At 35.8% G+C, this 22,560-nt stretch overlaps 1 protein-coding gene and 1 long non-coding RNA gene across 2 annotated transcripts; both read left to right on the top strand.

Annotated features, from left to right (window-relative positions):
* The first annotated feature begins 8,954 nt into the window (after window positions 1–8,954).
* Window positions 8,955–10,235, top strand: LOC145674251 (uncharacterized). Its single transcript, XM_081744086.1, has one exon. The coding sequence runs from the start codon at window positions 8,955–8,957 to the stop codon at window positions 10,233–10,235; it is 1,281 nt and encodes a 426-aa protein (XP_081600212.1).
* A 642-nt stretch (window positions 10,236–10,877) lies between these two features.
* On the top strand, window positions 10,878–20,700 carry LOC145674516 (uncharacterized). Its single transcript, XR_014128962.1, has 3 exons — window positions 10,878–11,584; window positions 14,741–14,826; window positions 20,641–20,700. It is a non-coding gene; the product is annotated as an uncharacterized LOC145674516 (long non-coding RNA).
* Window positions 20,701–22,560: the final 1,860 nt, after the last annotated feature.

Below are 22,560 nucleotides of genomic sequence, written 5' to 3'. Positions count from 1 at the left end.
CTCGTGCTTTTTCTGCTTGCTATAAAAGTGAATAGGTCACACAAATTTGTTTTTTCTCTGGTTTGTACAGAAAGTAGACCTTCTCCGTTTTTTTAATTGCAAACAAAATTTATTCATTCTTCAATAGGTCACTCAAATTTAATAGCACAAAAAGGCTAGTACCATTGACCTTCTTTGCTTAAGCCACTCAAATTTATTCTTTCCTTTTTCTGCTTGCTATAAAACTGAATAGGTCACACAAATTTATTCCTTCGTTTGTTTAAATTGGGTAGACCAAAAACACAAAAAGCTGTAACATGCTGAGCTATTTAAAAATGGTATTTCCTTGCTTTTTTCGATTTGATACAAATTTTTTCAAAAAGGTATAAAATTCTAAGCCAGTTAAAAATGGTTCTTGTTGGTACAAAAGGAAATAGGACACCCCAATAAATGGCACAAAAAGTTAGAATGCTGATCCTTCTTCTCATTTTCTGGTTAGTACAAAGTGTTAATTCTTTCCTTTTTTCTGCTTGGCTGGTTAAAATGACCATTCTTTGATTTTCTTCTGATTGGTACAAAATGGTATAAAAGTCTGAGTTAGTTAAAATGGTTCTTCTTTACTTTTTTTTCTGGTTCATACAAAGATAAATACTCCATCCAAAACTGAGTAAAATGGTTCATGTTCGCTTTCTCAAATTTAGCCCTTCGTTTTGTTTAAATAATACAACATGCACTAGAAATTCTAAGCTAGATAAAAATGGCATTTCTCCTTGGTACAAAATGGAATAGATCACTCAAATTTATTCTTTCGTTTATTTAAATAGTTAATATGGCATATCTTTGCTTTCTTTCTTGTTACTCCATCCAAATTAATTTTTGTGTTACAGAAATTCTGCGCTAGTTAAAAAGGTCTTTTTTTGCTTTTTCTTTCGTTTATTTGAGTAGTACAAAATGGTATAAAATACTCAGCAAGTTAAAATGGAAAAGTAGAACACCCATCTTGTTCTTTCGTTCATTGGGCTAGTATAAAGGTATATAAATTCTGAGTTAGCTAAATTGTACCTTCTTCCATTTTTCTGACCACTCAAATTTATCCCATCGTTTGTTTAAATAGAACAAAAAGGTACAGAAATTCTCAGTTAGTTAAAATGGGTTTTCTTCGCTTTTTGTGATTAGTACAATTTTGTTCTTTCGTGAAAATCCTTTGGTTGCTACAAAATAGCTCACTCATATTCATGCCTTCGTTTATTAGACTAGTTTAAAATGATATAAAATGATCCTTTTTTTGCTTATTCCTTTTGTTTGTTGAAATAATACAAAATGGTATAAAATACTCAACTTCGGTTTTTCAAATCAAATAGCTCACTCAAATGCATTACTTCGTTTAATTGATTTTAGAGTTGACACAAATTATAAGTCCTTTGTTTATTTGAATACTCCAAAATGGTGCAAAACTAAATACTCCATTGTTTATTTGAGTAGTAAAATTATATAAAATAGTCCTTCTTCGCCTTTTGCTGAGCCATTTCTCATTGGTACAAAATTGAATAGGTCACTTAAATTTATTCTTTCGTATATTTAAATATTCAGCTAGTTTATTTTTTCTCGTTGGTATAAAAAGTAGAACATCGAAATTATTCTTACATAAATTCTGAGCTAGTTAAATAGTCAATTTTCGTTTCTTTAAACAGTACATAATGAGCTAGTTAAAGTAGCTCTTCTTCTCTTTTCCAGTTGGTACAAAAGAAAATAGTCCACCTAAATTTTATTCATTCTTCACTTATTTTTTTCTGCTATTCCTTCGTTTATTTGAATAATGGCCCTTCACTTTTTCCAGTTGGTACATAAGGAAATAATCCAATCAAATGTTTCTGGTTCGTACAAAACTAAACACTCCATCCAAATTTGAGTATTACAATATGAAATGAAATTCTGAGTTAGTTAGAAAATAGTCCTTCTTGCTACAAAATTGGAAAGCTCACTCAAGCGTACAAAAGAGTATTGAACTTCTGAGCCGGTTAAATTTATCCGATTGTTTATTTAAATAGTACAAAATGATTTAAAATACGCAGCTAGTTAAAATGTATATCGTTGCTTTCTTTCTCGAAGTAAGCCAGTCATATTTTTTCATTCTTCACTTCTCTCTGCTTGGTACAAAACTGAATAGGTCACACAGGCTTTGTTTAAAGTTATTAAAGCTTAAATATTTGACCTTTAACCTCGATGGTCATTATTTTTGGAACTTGCAGTGGTTGATGACGTATTCCTAGATTTGGAAACAGCACCTCAAAACGTTGCTCTGTTTAAGAGTTATTCGCATTCATTGGTTCATTGGGCGTTCATTATTTTTTGGAACTTGCAGTGGTTGATGACCAATTACTAAATGTGACAATAGCACCTCAATATGTGGATCCATTTAAGAGTTATTTGGTTTTAAGTATTTGGGCCTTTGAACTCGATGGTCACTATTTTGGAACATGTAGTAGTTGGTGGTCGATTACTAAATGTGGAAACAGCACCTCAGTATGTGGATCCATTTTCGAGTTATTGGGTTTTAAGTATTTTGACCTTTGACCTCGATGGTCATTATTTTGAAACTTGTGGTACCTGATGACCTATTACTCAATGTGGAAACAGCACCTGAGTATGTAGCTCCGTTTTCGAGTTTTGACCTTTGACCGCGATTGTCACTATTTTGGAACTTGCAGTGATTGATGAACTATTACTCAATGTGGAAACACCACCTCAATATTTGACGCCGTTTACGAGTTATTAGGTTTTAAGTATTTTGACCTTTGACCTCGATGGTCACTATTTTGGAACTTGTAGTATTTGATGACCTATTACTAGATGTGGAAACAGCACCTCAATACGTTGCTTCGTTTTCGAGTTATTGGGTTTTAAGTATTTTGACCTTTGACCTCGATGACCACTATTTTGGAACTTGTAGTACCTGATGACCAATTGCTAAATGTGGAAACAGCACTTCGATATTTGACGCCGTTTACGAGTGATTGGGTTTTAAGTATTTTGACCTTTGACCTCGATGGTCACTATTTTGGAACTTGTAGTATTTGATGACCTATTACTAGATGTGGAAACAGCACCTCAATACGTTGCTTCGTTTTCGAGTTATTGGGTTTTAAGTATGTTGACCTTTGACCTCGATGACCACTAATTTTGGGTCATGTAGTACCTGATGACCTATTGCTAAATGTATGATATTCGTACTCAGCATGGTCGAAAACCCCCATATGCCAAGTTTCATCCACATCGGTTCAAAGAGCGTATCGAATCGCTATGTTACATAGGTATTCATTGTTTTAAAATAGGGGTTGAAAAAGTAATCATAAAAGAGAATGAATACACCCCTAAAATGGAGGTTTTTGTGTGTTCATAGTCTCAGTGTAATTTCTGAAATAAACCATGTTCTTTTATTAGCTGTGCTATGTCCGCCATGTTTCGTAGTCTCTGTCATGTTGAAATAGGGGTTGGAAAATATGCTCATAAAAGAGAATGAATACACCCTTGTGTGTTACGTACTCTTATGCTCTGTTGTGTGTTCATGTCTCAGTGTAATTTCTGTTATCTTAAAATAAGGGTTGGAAAATATGCCATGTTCTTTTATTAGCTGTGCTATGTAATTTCTGCTATGTTAAAATAGGGGTTTGAACGAGTTCACCCTTGTTATGTTACGTACTCTTATGCTCTGCTGTGTGTTCATAGTCTCAGTGTAATTTCTGTTATCTTAAAATAAGGGTTGGAAAATATGCCATGTTCTTTTATTAGCTGTGCTATGTATTATCTGTTCTGCTGTGTGTTACGTAGTGTTATGTGTTATCTTCTCTTGTATGTGTTCGTAATCTTATGTGTTATCTCCTATGTTAAAATAGGGGTTGAAAAATATGCTCATAAAAGGGAACGAATACACCCCTAAAATGGGGGTGGTTGTGTTTGTTATCTGCTCTGTTGTATGTTCATAGTCTCCATGTATTCTATGCTATGTTCAAATAGGGGTTGGAAAACGAATACACCCTTGTTATGTTACGTACTCTTATGCTCTGCTGTGTGTTCATAGTCTCAGTGTAATTTCTGCTATGTTAAAATAAGGGTTGAAAAATATGCTCATAAAAGGGAACGAGTTCACCCTTGTTATGTTACGTACTCTTATGTGTTATCTGCTCTTCTATGTGTTCGTAATTTCTGCTATGTTAAAATAGGGGTTGAAAAATATGCTCATAAAAGAGAACGAGTACACCCTTGTTATGTTATGTACTCTTATGTGTTATCTGTTCTGCTGTGTGTTACGTAGTGTTATGTGTTATCTCTTCTTCTATGTGTTCGTAATTTCTGTTATCTTAAAATAGGGGTTGGAAAGTACGCCATGCTCTTTTATTAGCTGTGCTATGTATTATCTGCTCTGATGTGTGTTACGTACTCTTATGTGTTATCTTCTCTTTTATGCGTTCGTAATCTTATGTGTTATCTCCTATGTTAAAATAAGGGTTGAAAAAAGGGAACGAATTCACCCTTAAAATGGAGGTCGTAAAAGAGAACGAGTTCAATTTGCTCTTCTGTATGTTCGTTATGTTACGTAGTCTGATGTTCATAGGGGTTGAAAAATATGCTCATAAAAGAGAACGAGGTCACCCCTAAAATGGGCTCGTAAAAGAGAACGAATACACCTCTTAAAAAGTGGTCATAAAAGGGAACGAATTCACCCCTAAAATGGAGGTCGTAAAAGACCGTGGTCTCACGGTGCAAGGTGGTCATTTTCCCAGGGGCTTGTGAGTTGATCAAAACTGGCCCAGATCGATCCATTTTCTACTACTGTCGCTCAGAGTTGAACACGGATTTCCTTTGGTGGTTGGTGTATTCGATTGCTATCACTTTCTTTCTTCCTTTCTTTAGGTATTTATATAAAGGAATGACTCAAGGAAGGATTCGGACCTCCAACTCCGGGGTCACATTGGTCTTTAGGTAGGTTTAGGATTTGGGAAGGAATAGCCTTGGCCTTCTAGTAGGTACCATCCCGAGGTGAACAAAACCAGGGAAAACCGAGTAAAACTAATGACAGCAACACAACCACTAATAGAAGACCGTGTTCAACTCCGAATGACCAAAGTGATATCACGTTTATTTGGGATCAGTATGGGATATCACTACTTGCTTTCCAGGCAAAGGGTACAACAATTACCAGGATATATTATGCCTCACTGTTGCGTGCGTTGCCGGATTCTGTGAAACCCTAAAACGTTGCATGCTGACGAAAGGTGTTCACCTCCTGAAAAACAACGCACCCGTTCACTGGAGGAATGTTGGCCAGACAGATGCGCGATCCAGGGTATAAAATTCATCATAGTTAGCGTTTTCTCTTGAGCGCACACCATCTTCATTCCACCTCTTGCCAACCATGCAGGCATTTCCTAGGGGAAATTATTTCTGCGATGTTGCCACGCAACTTTCTGAGGTGCAGTAATGGATTTTGGATCACTACACTTTACTTCACGTTCGGATCTATAACACAGCAACGATGCAGAGTTACGAGCTGTACACTACTACATGATCCACATAGGTATGCAGGATTATACGTGCAAAATTTCAGCGTTCTACATTATTCAGAAATGGATCAGATGGTTCGCGCACCTCTCGTTAGCCGGTAAATTTCAAAGAAATAACACAAGTGCAAATTACTCTGAAACTATTGATTTGCGACCCCCGGTTGATATAGGTGAAAATGTTCAAAAGTACTTGTAGAATATCCCCTTGCAAGGAATGCAACGAATTACCAGTCATCACTATATATATATATATTACACTCAGTTGTAGCAAAATGTGGAAGTCCTGGGAGGCCATAGATTGGGAATGGGAAGAAAGAACAGACACAGCGGGTCTTAAGACATCGGAAATGCAGTCAAAAGAGGGATGGAAGGAAGCAGGAATACTGTTGTAAAATTCAGCAAGGAAACTTCAAAGACGTTTACCGAACATCACTCTTATTGAATGAACACACTATACCTTCAGTTAAGGAAGAGTGAAAACAGAGACGTTTGATTGTTCAACATGAGTTTCTTGGACTTACGAATCTTCACACAAAAGCTTAGTTTTCTCAATAAAAGATTGTTTATAAATACTATAAATGGTCTATTTCTTATTTTTAAACATTTAAACTTGTATTCAATAAAGGAAACCAAAAACAAATTAAAAAAAAACATGTAAGTTGTTAGCATTTTTTAAAATCTTGAAGTATGATTTACCTTTATTTGTAAATTTTGTTTCAAACTTTCATTAACTTTGAAGGTAATGAGCAACAGCAAGATGTTGATGAATTTATATATTATTAAAATATTATTTTCTGTGGTTCTAATACTTAAGAATTTGAGCTATTACATTTGGGAAGAGGCTAATTTAGAAATATTAAAAATTGCCGTAAAAAATGTGAATTATTCCAAATTTTGACATATTTTAGAACAGTGGTTCTCAAACTTACCAATAACGGGTACCCCTGTTCATTCGGAAAGTGATCTGCGGACCCCCTTGCAATGCTATCTGAAATGTCATATGGTATTAAAATATATACTAATTAGAATTCTAGTATGGGATGTAACATGTGTAGATACTTTTGCCCCATCTTACTTAACGTCAACTAGTGAAGAAGCGGGAAGTGCAGCAGAGACAGCGTGTATGCGGAAACATTCTAAATATTCAAAACTTAAAGAAGATCACATTTTTATTGCGTTTGCCACGGAAACAATGGGTGTTTTAGCAGTGGTGCCCACCCCCCCTCATGTCCATGACGCACCCCCCCTCAATTGCCTATCCGTAGGTGTTCTTCCATGAAAAAAAAATCTTTTCGATTAATTTTTACACCCTCTCAAACATATTTGTATAGATTTTTACCCCCCCCCAAAATATTTCAATGACGCAGTTTGCGTCATAGCCCCCCCTTGTGAGCACCCCTGGTTTTAGCAAAGAAACCAGAATGTTTTTAAAGGAATTAGGATCAAATTTAATTAACAAATCAGGAGATCCTAGAAGTGGTTACTTTTTGACACAAAGGATAAGCCTAGCCATACAAAGAGGCAATGTCATTAGCATATTAAACTCCTTCCCATCTCCACCCAAGCTGGGTGAAATTTTTTATCTAAAATAAACATTTTCTAAATATTAATAATTGCTACTTGAAAGACATATACAGTATAAAATGATATTTTTGTTCATTATTGTGTGATTGGGATTATGGCAAAATCTAATTAGAATTACCACTGACAAGAAAATGATCAACTAAAATAAGACAATAAGTAATTTATTCTAAAGATACATGATTGTTTTCTAGTGAACGAAATTTCAATTGAAAATGTAGTAACTTTCAAGACTGGAAATCAATCTTTTCTTGAAAAAAAAAAAAAAAAAAGAAAAAAAGAAAAAGAAGAAGCAAATCCACTTGTATGTCATTTTGATATGTTTTGTCTTTTCACAAATTGATTGAATCAAAGCAACGTCCTTATTTTCCTGTTGCGATCTATCTTCCAAGACAATTTTACATTAACAACACGCAATTTGATTCAGGAGTTACTCGCAGTGGCGGATCTAAGAACATTTTTGGGAGGAGTTTCTCATTGTCTTTTTAGAAATCCCAAAATTGGGGGGAGGCTTGATGTTTATAAGCAAAGGAATTATCAACATTTACTTATTTTTTTTTAAAAAAAAATCCGGAATTGGTGGTAATAGTAGGAGCTTTCCGCCACTTGAAGATGAAATCCATTAAATTTTGAGGCGTCATGCAGTTAAGAGGACTCATCACTGCGAAATTAAAATACCGCTAATTTTACAGTAATTATGTGATATCTTCAAATAGATAAAAAATAATCGAAAAGTGGAACAAGACCTCTCTAGACAATATTATTCTGCGTGAAATATCGTTATCATGACTCATTTATCTGCTTTCGATTTCCAGACATTTAGAAAATCGGCATTTATTTTCGCGTTTCTAAATAACTGCAAACGGAAAGGTACTAGGTGACTCGTGATAACTGTACCTCGTGCAAAATAACATCGTCTAGGGAGGTCTTGATCCACTTTTCGATTATCTTTTATCTATTTGAAGATATCACATAATTACTGAAAAATTAGCGGTATTTTAATTTCGCAGTGATAGGGACTCTTAATGTACAACTGCTTTCTGAAAAAAAAAATGTCCTAACAAAGAAGAAATTTCTCTTACTTGAAATAGTCCTATATAACGGTTGACTAGTTTTATGGCAGAAACTTAGGAAAGTAGAAAAATATTTCAATTTACAAACATAGGTATAATTTCTAATTGCTTTCTTTCTAGTAACTGAAAAAATACTTCTTGTATAACAGCTATGAGTTCCATTTTATTACAAGGCATTTCAATTTTTAGATGTCGCGGACTCCCTGGTCAGGTTCCACGGACCCCACTTTGAGAACTACTGTTTTAGATCACATGAGCAACCGGAAGATATAAACCGATTTTCTTTCTTTTTTTTTTACCCCTTTTTAGTCTCTCCAAATCGCAACTTTTCCACGATATTACGACTTGAAAAAATTGACTTTTTTTCGGTCTACCCTATTGCACATTTCATTAAAAAAAAAAATTCATTTTAAAAATAAATATTGAATCACTCTTTAGAGTACAGGATAGAGTTGCTACTGCATTGAAATACGATAGCATTAGTTTTGCCTGGTGGCATGATAATTTCTGTTTAGAACATTGGCAATGCTGCTTCCGGTTCTGTGAGTTGCAAGTACTGTATTAGAGTGTGTTTGTCAGTCGTGCGAAGTCTTTCTGAGGACAAATGAGTGCTAGTTCAGAATTGGCGAAGTGTTGGAAATACAGCAAGACATTGATGGATTAATGAATTTGAGCTATTACATTTGGGTGTGGTGTATTCACTTCCTCAGTGCAGCACCAACTGTTCTATCATTGTTCGGTTTAGAAAAATTCAAAAACAATGAAAAGAAGAGCCCCCGACCGTAGAGCTATTCAAAACGCGAATGTGAGTACTAAAGAAGAACCAGTGGCGTCCACATCTACAACACAAATGGAACCTACTAACCCATCTATGCAGATAAATGACCTTCCTGAGGAAATTCTTGGTATAATATTTTCTAAGTTGCCTCACCAAGACCTGTATTTGAAAGTGCCACAAGTTTGCAGTTATTGGAAATCCGTGGTAAATGAGAGTAACAAATTTATGAAAAACCTCGAGGTAATCGTCGGTAACTCTCCTTGTCCTAACGCGAGCGAAACTATTTCAAGTTTATACAATATGGAAGGTCTGTATATTCATAATGTCACAAATGCTAGTGATATTCTGGCTGTGGCGTCCAAGGCCTGCAAGAACCTGAAACGCTTGTTTCTTAGTAACATACATGGGTCACCGATTCCACCTCTCATATTCTTTGACATTGCGGTCAACAATCCAGAACTAGGGATTTTAGACTTGGATTCGGTTTTCCTTACAAACGAAAATATTCAAGATATGCATTACTTCCACAATTTACGAGAACTACGCCTCCGAGGAGCATTTACAATTGATACGAATGTGTTTCGCAGATCCATTAAGAAGATAGTGTCTTGTTGTCCGTATTTGAATGCTTTGCGTTTGGCGGATTTTGGGAACTTGTTTGATGAAGATGTTCGTTATATAATAAGACAAAAGAAGAATATTCTGAAAACATTGGAGTTAAATGCATCTCTGTTATCTGACGCCGCATTTCGTAATCTAAAAGACTGCAATCAGTTACGAAGGTTGCAGTTATCCGGGTGTCACGACCTGACGAAGCTAACTCTCACAAATATCGCAGAACTTTGCCTTAATTATCTGTGCCTTTCAAATTTGGCCCAACCTATGTCAAGCGAACTGAACTCGTTTTTCAAGTCCACAAAGTTGAGTTCCCTTAAGTGCTTAAGACTGAACACCGTCCGCCACTTAAGTGATCGTTCTGTAAAAAATATTGCGAGCACCTGCCCGGAGTTAGTGGTTTTTCACTTAGAAGCTTGTGACTGTGTAACTGGTACCGGGCTTTGTGATATTGTTCAGAAGTGTTCAAAGTTGAAAGTGTTACATTTAGCCGATATGGCAAATGTCACTTTAGGATTCACCACTGCGGTTTTAAACGAGCATGATGCCTTAAAGGTAATTGAAGTCAACCGCTGTCCCAAAATTTCCAGAAATCAAATCAGATTATTATCCGTTTTCTGTCCTAATATAAAATTTCGCTACACGTAAGGATTAGAAGATCTTGTTCAAATAAATACTTCTATCAGTTGAACAGTAAAGAAGAAGTGAATGAAAGGAATGATTTTTCAATTCATGTTCAATCCATTTTTTTAAAAAAAATAGTGATTTTTTTTTATTACTGAATTTTTTATATATGGTCAGTAACAACTTGATTCGAACGTGTGATCAAATTACAATCATTGGTAATAATATCAAATGTTAGTACACATATGCATTAAATCAAAATAAGTTCTGTGCTTCTGTTTTCAAGTAGATTGTGCTAACGTAAACTTGAAAGTGCTACAAAGTTGTTAATTTAATACATTTCAGCAGTACCAGTAATCTTACTGTGTAAAGAACAAATTAAATAACAATGTAAGTGTAGTGAGTCCAGCGATTCTCAAACGTAATGTACAGTACAGAACGTTATCTCGAAATTATCAACCGTAATTTAACTTTATGCGTCTTCAGAAAAGAAATGCATTTCTTTTTTTTTATACAATAATGCATTATGCAGAGAAATGGGTTAAACATAAGTGTTCAACCAGCTTAAATACTGCTTTGGAATGTTATACATTAAATATAAATCAGTGAGATCATTAAAAGTGCGACGATGTTTAGTCTTGTGTATTGCAAAAAAAAAAAAAAAAAAAAAAAAACTTTATTTACTCTGTGTAAACTTAAGTTCATTCAGACTAACTGACTTACCAAGAAGATATTAAGTGTAGTGAATATCACCGGACGAGTCATGTCTTTAATTTTTAGAATATGCACGTATTGAAGTCATAACTGTGACTTTAGTGATGCAATTCAGTTTTTTTTTATTTTTTTTAAATAACAATAATGGCATTTCAATTCTAAGGTGACGAAAATGTAGATAATCCTGGTGAGTTAGTTCTCCGTTTTATATGTTTATGTGTGCAGTGAAAGTCGGTGCTGATTTTGGAGAACAATAATAATTTGTTTTCGCTGTTGTTCTGCAGATAAATTCAGGAATATTTTAAGCACATATTAAGATTGCTTGCTTTTGCGCTTTAAAAAAATAAAAGAAAGAAGAAACGTAGAAACAATACTACTTACGTATAAAACTGCTTACAAATATATGTTTAATGCTTATTATGTGTGACATATTAACAGTGTACATGTTAAAGGAACATCTTCATTTTCTCTGCTTATTTTAACAATTTTCAAGAATCATTGTTGTCTCAAAGACTATACGAAGTTCTTAGTGTGATGTTATAAAAGTCAGTGAACAGTATTTAAAAAAAAAAAACACTCGTGAACTGCTGAGATAAAATGGATTTGATTGGAAAAGAAGAAAAAAACTTCCACTAAATGGTTTGCCTCTTCCAAAATAGGTGAGTTACTCATTAGTTTGTAGAAAAATAGTAGAAAAATACTTGTAGAAGTAGAAAAATAGTAGTAGAAAAATACTTGAATACGATAGGTGAAGATGTGGTACAAAAAAAAAAAAAACAGCTTGTACACGTATCTCTGACTTCATAGGGATTAATTTAAACTTTATATGTGAGTTCAGTGTTCTGTCATATTTAGCTACCAGTCAACACAACCCTTTCATATATATGTTCCATTCTACACAATACTGTTGCCAAGTTCGCGGTTAGCAATTATGTGGGTCAGTACATATCACACCAAAAGAAATTAGCCTTTTTTCACACTGAAATTACGTTGTACTTCCAATCCATCGAAAAACAAATACTGAAATCAGAAGATCAATTTTACATCTCTCTGGAGGAAAAAATAAGAAAAAGTTTTTTTTTTTTTTTTTTTTTTTTACAATTGAGGGGGTCTATGTAAAAAGGGCACATAAGAGCAAACTATGTTTCAAGTAAACACAAAAAGAAAGTAGTAATACTATATGCTGTGCAATATGTTTATGTGACTTTTTTACGCAGTACATTTTTATAATATAGAATAATAATTAAAGGCCATATTAAAGTTTCAGATACTATATTTCTTAAAATGTATTGAAACTGAAACTTATGGAGATTGTGACATCAAATGTTCGATAAAGTCAATATTGTTCTGCTGCAAAAAGCAATACAAACCTTTAACATCATTGACTTTTAATTGATTCATTTCGGAGTAAGGACACTTTCTAGTTCTTTCATTGCTAAAATCTCCAATCTCCTGAATAGATCGTCAGTAAGTAAACACATCATACTGTCTAAGATAAGTTTTAGAACACGGCAACGCATCATTGTGTAATGATTTGATATCGTATTTCATTAAAGTAAAGGAAACCTTCATTTTAGAGACTTTTTTTCTTTTTTCAAAAAGAAACTGTTCAGAAAAGGCTCTTAGTCATGTAAAATCTCTGCGTTCATAACTTTATAAAGGTGATGGGATTTTCTTTCACATCATTGCAGTTAGACAAGGCTTTGAATTACCAATTACCTCCTTACGTAATTTTTTTTTCTGATCAGACAAAAGTTTCGGTCTGATACTATACATATTTTATTGGAAGTGGGGTAACGCTGTTCCCCCGCGGTCCCCCTCACTGGAAAACATTTATGAAGAAGTACTTGGATTATGTATTCTTCTATATTCAAACAATTCAAACAAGCAATAAAAAATATGGGTATTTTTTTAACCAGAAAATATCTGGATAATTAAGTCCTAAAGGGTTTTTAAAGAATAAGTTTTAAGGAATTATGGCGACCTCACAAGAAAGAAGTTAGTCAGTTTTGGAATATCACAGCCCCGAGGTCGCATGACTTGGTCTGTGACTCTCTCTCTCTCTCTCTCTCTCTCTCTCTTTTTTTTCTCTCTCTTTTTCTCTTTCTTTTTTTTTTATGGAGTTATGTAAAGGATTGTGTCTGTGTACCCCCATTGCCTCAAAACCTGCAAGAAGTGCAAGTTCGTATCAGTCCTGCCATTTAGTACATTTCTTGCCTGCCATATCAGTCCTGCCATCTAGTCCATCTGCCAGTGGGGGATCCAGTGGTGGCGAACGGGGCGATCGCCCCCCCCCCAGAAGAGGAAACTTTTTTATTTTATATATAAATAAAACCCATACCAGAGTTTGGAGCTCTTAAAAGTAGCTCTAAGTAATAGTATTACAAACCACCGCCCCCCCCAAGAAGTCGGTTCTGGATTCGCCCCTGCCATCTGCCATCTAGTATATCAATCATTTCCCTGTTACACAATTATAGTTTTATTGAGAAAGTGTTCAAATGTATGTTGAGTTACGAGGTTTTAGGGGAGGGGGGTCCGGCCCTGCTTTACACGAAATAGTACGAATCGCACTTTTCTACATGTTTTCACAAAACCAGGCGTTTTTCCATCCTCCCACGCAAGAAGATACCCTGCTGCATACAAGGGCGCCGACACCTAGGGAGCCGAGGGGGCCCGGGCCCCCCAATGCTCATATGGGCCCCCTATTGTATTTATGAGTATACAATATTTGGCATAATTGGAGCGCAATTTGTCTTAAAATCTTCATATATATACCTTCTGCATCTGAATGCCCCCCCCCCAAAATTTACAGAGAAATCGGCGCCCTTGGCTGCATAGACACTTAAATTCATTGAAAATGCAAACTAAAACTGGATTTACTGTATGCTATAAACATATATTTGAAATACAACTTATAGAATATGCTGAATATGCTATTGTGCACTAATATACTGTATGTTCTAACCTTTGAAATATTCATTTATAAGCACTATAAAACTTCAAATTCGAGTTGTATTATTGTTGTTAGAAACCACTACCAAGTTTAACAGAGACGCATATAAGCAAACAAAATATGCATGTGCATAAAAATCTCACGCCTATTAATAATTGCATTGGACGGTAGACCAGGGTGAGAGATTCCCAATTGAATTAGATGATACAAAAAGAGCTTTAGTTAAACAAATTTAGTTTTGAGAAAACTTTTTTAAAAAATGCAATTTTTTAAACTAAAAAGTCAAGATCAACCATTGTTTTTCCATGTAGATAAAGATTGCATTAATCGAATGCTCGCTTAAGTTTGCTATTCCACGTAAGACTAACTTGCAGTGGATCGAGAATTTCCGAACAGTGGGCTCAGCGTTGAAAAAAAAATGATCTAGCCGACCTAAAAGTGCTCGTATGTCTGAGAATATTGATCAATTACAAACTATAGCCTCAGGGCCGGATTAAGGGGAACTTAGGGGGCCTATAGCCCTGGGCCTCTACTCTGAACAAAATTTCAACTGGCTATCTCAAAAGAATCATGAAGATACAATCATCATAAAATAAAATACGTCCAAAAATATGAAACATATTCCCTTAACTTTCCTATTGTATTTTCACAGAAATGTATTAGGTGAAGTCAGCAGGGGCCACATATTTCTTTTTCTAGCCCCGGGAATCCAACCCTGTATAGCCTTCAGAAATGTCTTCAAATTGTATTGTACTGTATTGTCCTTAGGTTTTATTTGTTTATTTTTCTCATGTCGATCAAACGTTTAAGTAAACAGAGAAATAAACACGTGCTTATTAGCTCTTTCTCGCTTTTTTTCAAGGTATAGCAGAGATCAAATAGTAATACGAATGAAGATGAACCCAGAAACATGGCATTTTGTTCACGTTGATAGTGGCGGCTTTTGAGGTAAGTAGCATTGATAAAAACTAAAGTTTTTATACCTTAAATCAAAGTTAAAATCTTATCTAATATACTAATTCTAGTATAGAATTAGTAGATTAAGGAAGTTTTCCTGCCATACTTAGAAGATATAACATTTTGAGAATAATATGTGTGTAAAGATTAGGATTAGAAATTAGATTTCTGGCCTTCCGGCATCTGTGGCCATGTGGAGGGGGGTAAGTGTTAGGGTTGTGTAATATTTGAGAAAATATTTAACTCTTTTACAGTTGTACGAGGTGTGTTCAAAAACTGTCTACCGTTTGGTTGGCAAAACTACATGTATTGATTAGGAAATCCGAAACACTAATCCCCTTCAAATTAGTCTCCTTGGTAATGCACACACTTCTCCCAGCTCTCTCGCCATTGATGGAAACACTTCTGGAACACAGTTTTAGGAACGGTGAGTAACCGTGTCGTAACATTCTACATCATGTCTTCTCTTGACTCAAATCAAGTCCCTTTTAGTGTCACTTTCAGCTTGGGAAATAACCAAAAGTATCACGGAGCCATATCGGGTGAGTAGGAAGCCTGACGACAGACAGAAATGTTGTGTTTCTAGATGAAAACCTGAATCAAATTTCGCGGACACACTCCTCATGCCCAAATTCTCGTTCAAAATTGAATGTACCAATCCGATTGAATAATGTCCGTTTGGATATCACCAAGCTTTTGGGAAAATTTGATGCAATATTACTGCTCAAGTTTTTCTGTCATTTTACAAAAAAAAAAAAAAAATGAAATCTGACGACCATTCATTTGTTGGCCGACTGCCAGTGACTGACTCTTTCTGCGGGCGGGAAAAAATGAGGACTGCGCATGCGTGTCCCCTTTACATCCAGATTGAATAAAGTCTTCCGCGCATCATTGGTTTACGCGGAGAAAAAATAAAGCTCGATACTTTATGAATACACCTCGTATGAAGGACGACCTCTCTGGGCGATCACACTATCCGAGGAAAGGAAGTGGTCTGTGACCTATATGTTAGGTACCATTCCCACATTTGTTTGGTATGTATGAGAACAATCCAGGGAAATCTCACTAAAGATGGCTGGCCTGAAAATGCCTTTACACTTTTTCGACTGTGTGTCCACGCCGGGAATTGAACCCGGGACCGCTCGCACCAAAGACGTGAGCGTTAGCAACTGCGCTACGCGGGACTATATGTGTGTAAAGAGTAATTTTGTAATAAAGAGAAAGTGTAATTTTAATAACTTAATATAAATATTATTTAAAAAGTAGTTAACAAGGAGCCAAGACAACATAGTAAGTCATCAATTACCGTTGAGTTCATTTTTCTAGTCGCTGTCTTAACCTAGATTTGTAGGTAATTCATATTCTGGCTACACTGTAATTTTTATGGATGGCAACATTGAAAATTCTTTTGATTCGTATTTCGGGGGTAGAATAGCATTATCTCTTATTGTGGTAAGTTACATTTCATTATCTCTTTTCACTTATGAAAAACAGACAAAAGAAACATGATTAGCTTTTGTATCATTTTTAGTAGTCTGCCCCAGGAGCGTCATTTCAGATTTTTCTTGGGGGGGAGACCCCTTGACATAAGTAAAATTTCGCGTTTTTCACTAAATTTCTACTATTATATTGATAAAATCTATATAAACTTCAAACTCAGGGGGGAAATTGTCTCTCCCTGCCCCCCCCTAAATGACGCCCCTGGTCTGTCCCCATGAAATATTTCTCATATCAGGAAAAAAAAACAGACCTTTCGTTGCGAAGCAATTTTGTAGAGAACAGAAAGTGAAAATTGTGGAAAATTTTCTGAGAACATGGAAATGGTGAATCGTGTGTTTGGTGATTACAGAGGGCGAGCACGATCTTGGTTCATCACAAATATTCTCCTGCCCTTCCTTAAACACTTGCGAACTTTGCTATTATTCGTGGCGTTTGGACTACAGATTTGTCGATGAATTTCTGCCAATGTCACAGTTCTTGCAGTCAGGAATTGAATTACAGATCTTATTTCACAGGCGGTGGGCCACTCGATATTCTTGAACCTTTGCATCACACACACACGGTGGCTCAGCGATAGAGCGCTTACCTCTGGTGCTTAGGATTCTTGGTTCGATACCCAGACAAGTAAGTTTGTGTTATACAACATCTGTCCGTGGGTTTTCTCGGTGTACTCCCGTTTCCTCCCACTTTCTTATTCCACCAGCACTTCCATCATCATTCACTTGTCTTAATCATTTGTTTCCCTTACCCTAAAGGACATAATCGTGGAAAGTGTAATAATTATATTCCTCTCAAGCACTTCATTTTATTAAACTCCATACACTGAGAAAAATCCGTTCTCCGGACAGCTGTGTATTGTACAAATATACGGAATTCTCTTGCTTACTACAGAAATCAGTACGGAGGATACGTTATCCGCATGCTACATAGGCACTGCCCTTAGATGTTACACCATGCTGTTGCAGGATGTCTGATATCTAACAGTCTTCCTTATATTACATACATGTATGTACATATGTTACCTTCGTCACCTGTATGTTATATACGTCCATTTGTATGTGAGATCCTGACCGCCTACATTATTTCCTATGGAAAGTGTGTACAGTTTAAACACTTATGCAGAAAATATATTTAAAACGTGCGCTTTCAGTTATATGTTTGTTGTTACGTTAAGTACAAAAACTACCGGAATTACGCATGTAACCTACCTTTTAAGTACGCCACCTACAATTCTTTTCCTAGTGTATCTCCTTGCGATTCAATATTATAATTGAGCAAAACTGAGCAAACATATTGGGTATTGCCATTTCGTTAGTATCAAAATTAAACCCTTGATTAGTATATACTTCAGTTCCATTTTAATAGGTTATCATACAGGATCAATTTGTACGCTTAAAAATAAAATCCATTTTCTCAAAAACTACGCATGTGAATTTACACTCACCCATATCATACAGTTCAGTCAAAGTAATCTAACGATTGTTACACAGGGTGGCCCAATAAAACCTTCAACATTTTAAAGGCTAATAAAACAAAAAAACAAAAAGTATTGCAGATAGAAACGTGCTTTTCGAGTTGATTTTTAGTTTAGCGTCTCGTCCAGCAGCGAGGCTATATGAGACGTAGACCTACTGATTAACGTAGAATCCGAACCACATGAGACCCCGCCAGGAATGGAACCCAGGTCTCCCACGCCAACGTGTTTATTTACAAATATAAAGTGGTATTGATAACACCTTGTAATTACTTTGTCCTGATTTGAATTACTGTGTTCTCTTCTATGTCGAAATTACATATCAATAATACTCACAAAAGACTTCTTTATCTCCTGTAAGTCTGTCAGTGGATGGGCGATGAATGGTCACCCTTCCCCTCCTTACCCGCTTGCTGTTTTGAGCTGAAATGCAGTCGAAATGATTTTTCAAAAACAGCAGTTATGTGATTATTATGGAAATAGGTTCTCGCTTAAAGTTCTCTATTGCATGTAATAAAAAAAAATCTTGATGAGAATACTAACTTGTAGTGTATCGAGAAGGCCCGAACAACAGTCTGAACGTTGAAAAAAATACAAATAAAGTCATGTTTCCAATACAACTTTATATTTTTGAATAAGCAAATTTCTTACCTGCAACACCTTTTTTTGTTTGTTTGTTTGTTTTATTAGCCTTTAAAATCTTGAAGGTTCTTTTGGGTCACCGTGTATAGCTACTGTATATCATATTTGCACTTTTTATTTTCGTCGGAATATTTTACGTACAATTATTATTTATTTCTACATTTTCGAGTTCAATTTCTCTTTTCATTTGATTAGTACGTCAGTAGATGACTCAATAAAACACAGACTCGTTACAAAGTAATATAACACAATGCACTGAAAAAATTTTTTGCAATGAAATTGCCAAACATCAATGTAAAATCATTTACCGTTCATTTTGAAAGTTGATATACATTTCCTTAGATTAAATTACAAACTTTGCTGGATCTTTTTACAAATTTACAGTAAATTTATAAGAAATTATGATATTTTTATTGATAAAAATGTAATTTTACACCATTTCATATTAGTAATTTTACTTTATAGGCGTAAATTGATTTACATAGAGGTGTGGCAAACAGATTGCCACCGTTTTTTTGTAAATTTACCTATGAAATTTTTTACAGTGTGTTTCCTTTTTCTTAGATCTTTTCTTTTCTTTCCCTTTCGTTTCCTTCTTTTTCTCTTTCGTTTATGTCTTTTCTTTCATAACCTGGTTTTCATAAGATTCTTATATTACACATTGTATGAATTGGTTTATAAACTGTAATACTATTACTAGGGCCTACCTCAAAATCAAACATAAGTAATAGTAGAGATATTTTCTTAAGATTAAATATATAGGTAGTAACTTGCCCGTTGAAGGGAACTAAGCTATTTGGTCTAGGAATTAATTCGTGCGGTTGGTACGCACACATTGAAGCTGTAGTACAAACACAAAATACATAAATACCTTAAGAAAAATATTGTCCATCGCTAGCCACCACTTTCGCCCATCTGTCAGGCAATGTACGGATTCCGTGGCGAAAGAAGTCCTCATCCTTGGAAGCGATCCAGTCAGAGACCCATGTTTCGATATCTTCTGAAGAAGTAAACCGCTGTCCAATCAAATCGTTGTTCATGCAATCGAACAAGTAGTAGTCCGAAGGAGCAACGTCTGGTGAATACGGCGGGTGGGGTAAAACTTCCCATCCGACATTTTCTAAATAGGTTTTGACCGGTTTTGCGACATGTGGGCGAGCGTTATCATGTTGAACAATAAGTTTATCATGTTTGTTCTCCCATTCTGGTCGTGTTCTGGCCAGAGCTTGCTTCAAGCGCATTAATTGTCGTCGATAACGTTCTCCATTCATAGTTTCACCCGGTTGCAGCAGCTCATAGTACACCACACCTTTCATATCCCACCATATGCACAGCATAACCTTTGCACAGTGAATATCTCGTTTTGGTTGTGATGGACCTGGTTCACCTGGTTTCACCCAGGCCTTTTTTCGTTTAGGGTTCTCGTAATGGATCCACTTCTCATCACCCGTAATAATTCGATGCAGAAACCCCTTTCTGCTCTGTCGTTGAAGCAGCAATTCGCAAATGGTTTTTCGTCTTTCATCGTCTCTGTCTTTCAATTCATGTGGAACCCAATGTGACATCTTTTGAATCATTCCCATGGCTTTCAAGCGTTTGGAGACTGTTGTTTGATCAACGTCTAATGCTGCTGCAAGTTGTTCCTGCGTTTGACACGAATCCTGCTCGAGCAATGCTGTCAATTCTTCGTCTTGAAATTATTTTGGCTGTCCAGCTCGCTCTTGGTCTGCCAAGCCGAAATCACCACTTCTAAACCGTGCAAACCACTTCTGACACGTTCGCTCAGCTAGAGCATGGTCACCATACACTTCCACCAAAATACGATGACTTTCAGTCGCACTTTTCTGCATGTTAAAGTAATGCAGCAGAACACCCCGCAAAAACACTTTATCAGGCACAAATTGCGCCATGTTCACTTAACTACAAACTGGTGTTGTTGACGCTTTAATCCACTGCCCTATACTACGAACAATACGCGATGACAGGGGTTTGCAACACATGTGTGGATACACGGAACTGTGGGACCCTCCGTTCGTTGCGCCATCTTCTGTCCACCCGCACGAATTAATTCCTAGACCAAATACTAAACAAAATAAGATTACTTGCAGTGTTACAATGTTCACTTATTTTTATTTTTTTAATCCTTATTGAAATGACTTGTATATTTTTTAATATATTATTTCTTGTAGACTCCATTTTCCGGAGAATCGTGGCAAAGATTGCGTGTATCAGAAGTAAATTCATTGTTGGTAAGTACGAGATTCATGATTTATTGTTGGTAATTTGTCGAATGTGTGGGAGGAAACGGAAGCAACTGGAGAAAACCCACGAACACGATATTGTCCATCTTGGGTGGGGGATTGAACCAGGGACCCTACGCACCAGAAGTAAACGTGCCACCACTTACCCATCGTGCCAGTAGAGTTTTATAATTACAATTTTATTGAAATGCATATCCTAAGAGAGAAACGGGATTCACATATTTTCAATACACCTAGTCTCCCCGTGCGAAGAACGGGCATTTCAAACAATAATAATATCACTTAAATATATGAAGCATGCCGTACCTCCATCTATACTTCTGGCCTATTTTGTTTGTGGTGGGGTCTAAGAAAATTTACTACACATGTAAAACATACCATATGTACCATATGTAAAACATGTGTATTTGCACGGGAGGCAACTTTCGAGGGACGGCAAAATCTGTCATAGTTATGTTATTTAAAATAAATATTTCTCGTTGGAAACAGACTTCATGATGTTGGTAGTTAAATTTACGAAGCTGACCTTGCACTGCATTCATAAATCATATTTAGGTCACATTAGTTAAAGGTCATACGGACAGTGCTAAAGCAAATGGTAAAACAAATCCCAGCAGGAATTGCTTGATTGCTGTCAAATACAAGAACTCAATTCTCGAACACCTGTTCCCTTAAATTAGTTATCACAGTTTAAATATGAAGACGAGTCTTGTCTTTTCACAAACAAGTTCCTTATCATTGAAGGTGGAAACAAGTTTTTTTTTTCTTTTTTAATTAACAGACATAGAAGGAAAATCAAGAAATAAAGATAAAACAGTTAGTTGCACTAGAAATGAAAACTGATATATTGAGATTGAAACTCGATATTGGGTTTTATATAAAGGATTACCATCCTTCATCTGCAGGTATGTTTGCTTTATCTCTCTAACATAATAGATTATTATTTAAACATAAAAAACAGACACAACGAGATTATATGTTGTAGTGTTTTGGCCTTTCTGAGTGCGAGTGCACTCCCCTTTTTTATGAAGGCATAGCAGGGAATGCGGCGTAGGATCCAAACTGCGTAAAAACAAAGAATTCAGCTCAAAACCTGTTTGGATCCTACGGAGTTTCGATTCTATGCAGTTTTGGCTCTACGCCGTTGCCCTGAAATAATTTAAGTTTTAATCATGCGCTCAAAAGATTTTTTTATTATTATTATCTCTTTAATTAGTTTAACCTGTGCAGCTTCAATTAGAGTTATATTCATGGATTCCTTACAACCGAAACTGCGTAGGATCCAAACTGCATAGGATGCACACTGCATACGACTGGGGAAGTCGCTAAGGGGGAAAAGGGACCCTCCCCTCCCAAAGTAACCGACTTCTGATCGAGTTGGCATTTTGTTAGTTAACCAGTTGCTGTTAACTATCAACTCTTTTACGGACTTGGCAGTTGGCACTGAAGGTTTATGTAATTAGACTAGTTTTGGCTAGGTGGGGCTTCGTCGCCAAATCGAAAATTTGTTCAGCCTACGGTCTCGCACCTCAAGAGCCTACAACCATACCGAATTTTAAATTCCTATTCCCATTTCAATCATGATATTTTATGTCTCAAGGAAACGTCCATTTAAATAACATGGAGTTTTTTCTCCTCCCCATTAGACTCCCTAAAACCTGAAAATATTCTCTTTTCGGAATTTTAGTCTGGATTACACCCGGAATGCTAGTCATACGAAAGCTGACCATTGGGGCCCTACTCGAAATGTCCAATAATTTGGTTGCCAAAACATCTTCCTTAAGAATAAAATGGGGATATTTTATCCTTCCCATTAGATCCCTAAAAACACAAAATATTCACTTTTCG

The sequence above is a fragment of the Thermobia domestica genome, chromosome 17 (genome assembly GCF_964235325.1).
Source record: "Thermobia domestica chromosome 17, izTheDome1.hap1.1, whole genome shotgun sequence".
NCBI classification, from domain to species: Eukaryota; Metazoa; Arthropoda; class Insecta; order Zygentoma; family Lepismatidae; genus Thermobia; species Thermobia domestica.
This window is presented reverse-complemented; position numbering and strand designations above follow the sequence as displayed.

What these genes read in the sequence shown, in the direction of transcription:
- LOC145674251 (XM_081744086.1), top strand. Translation starts at nt 8,955, where the DNA reads ATGAAAAGAAGAGCCCCCGACCGTAGAGCTATTCAAAACGCGAATGTG.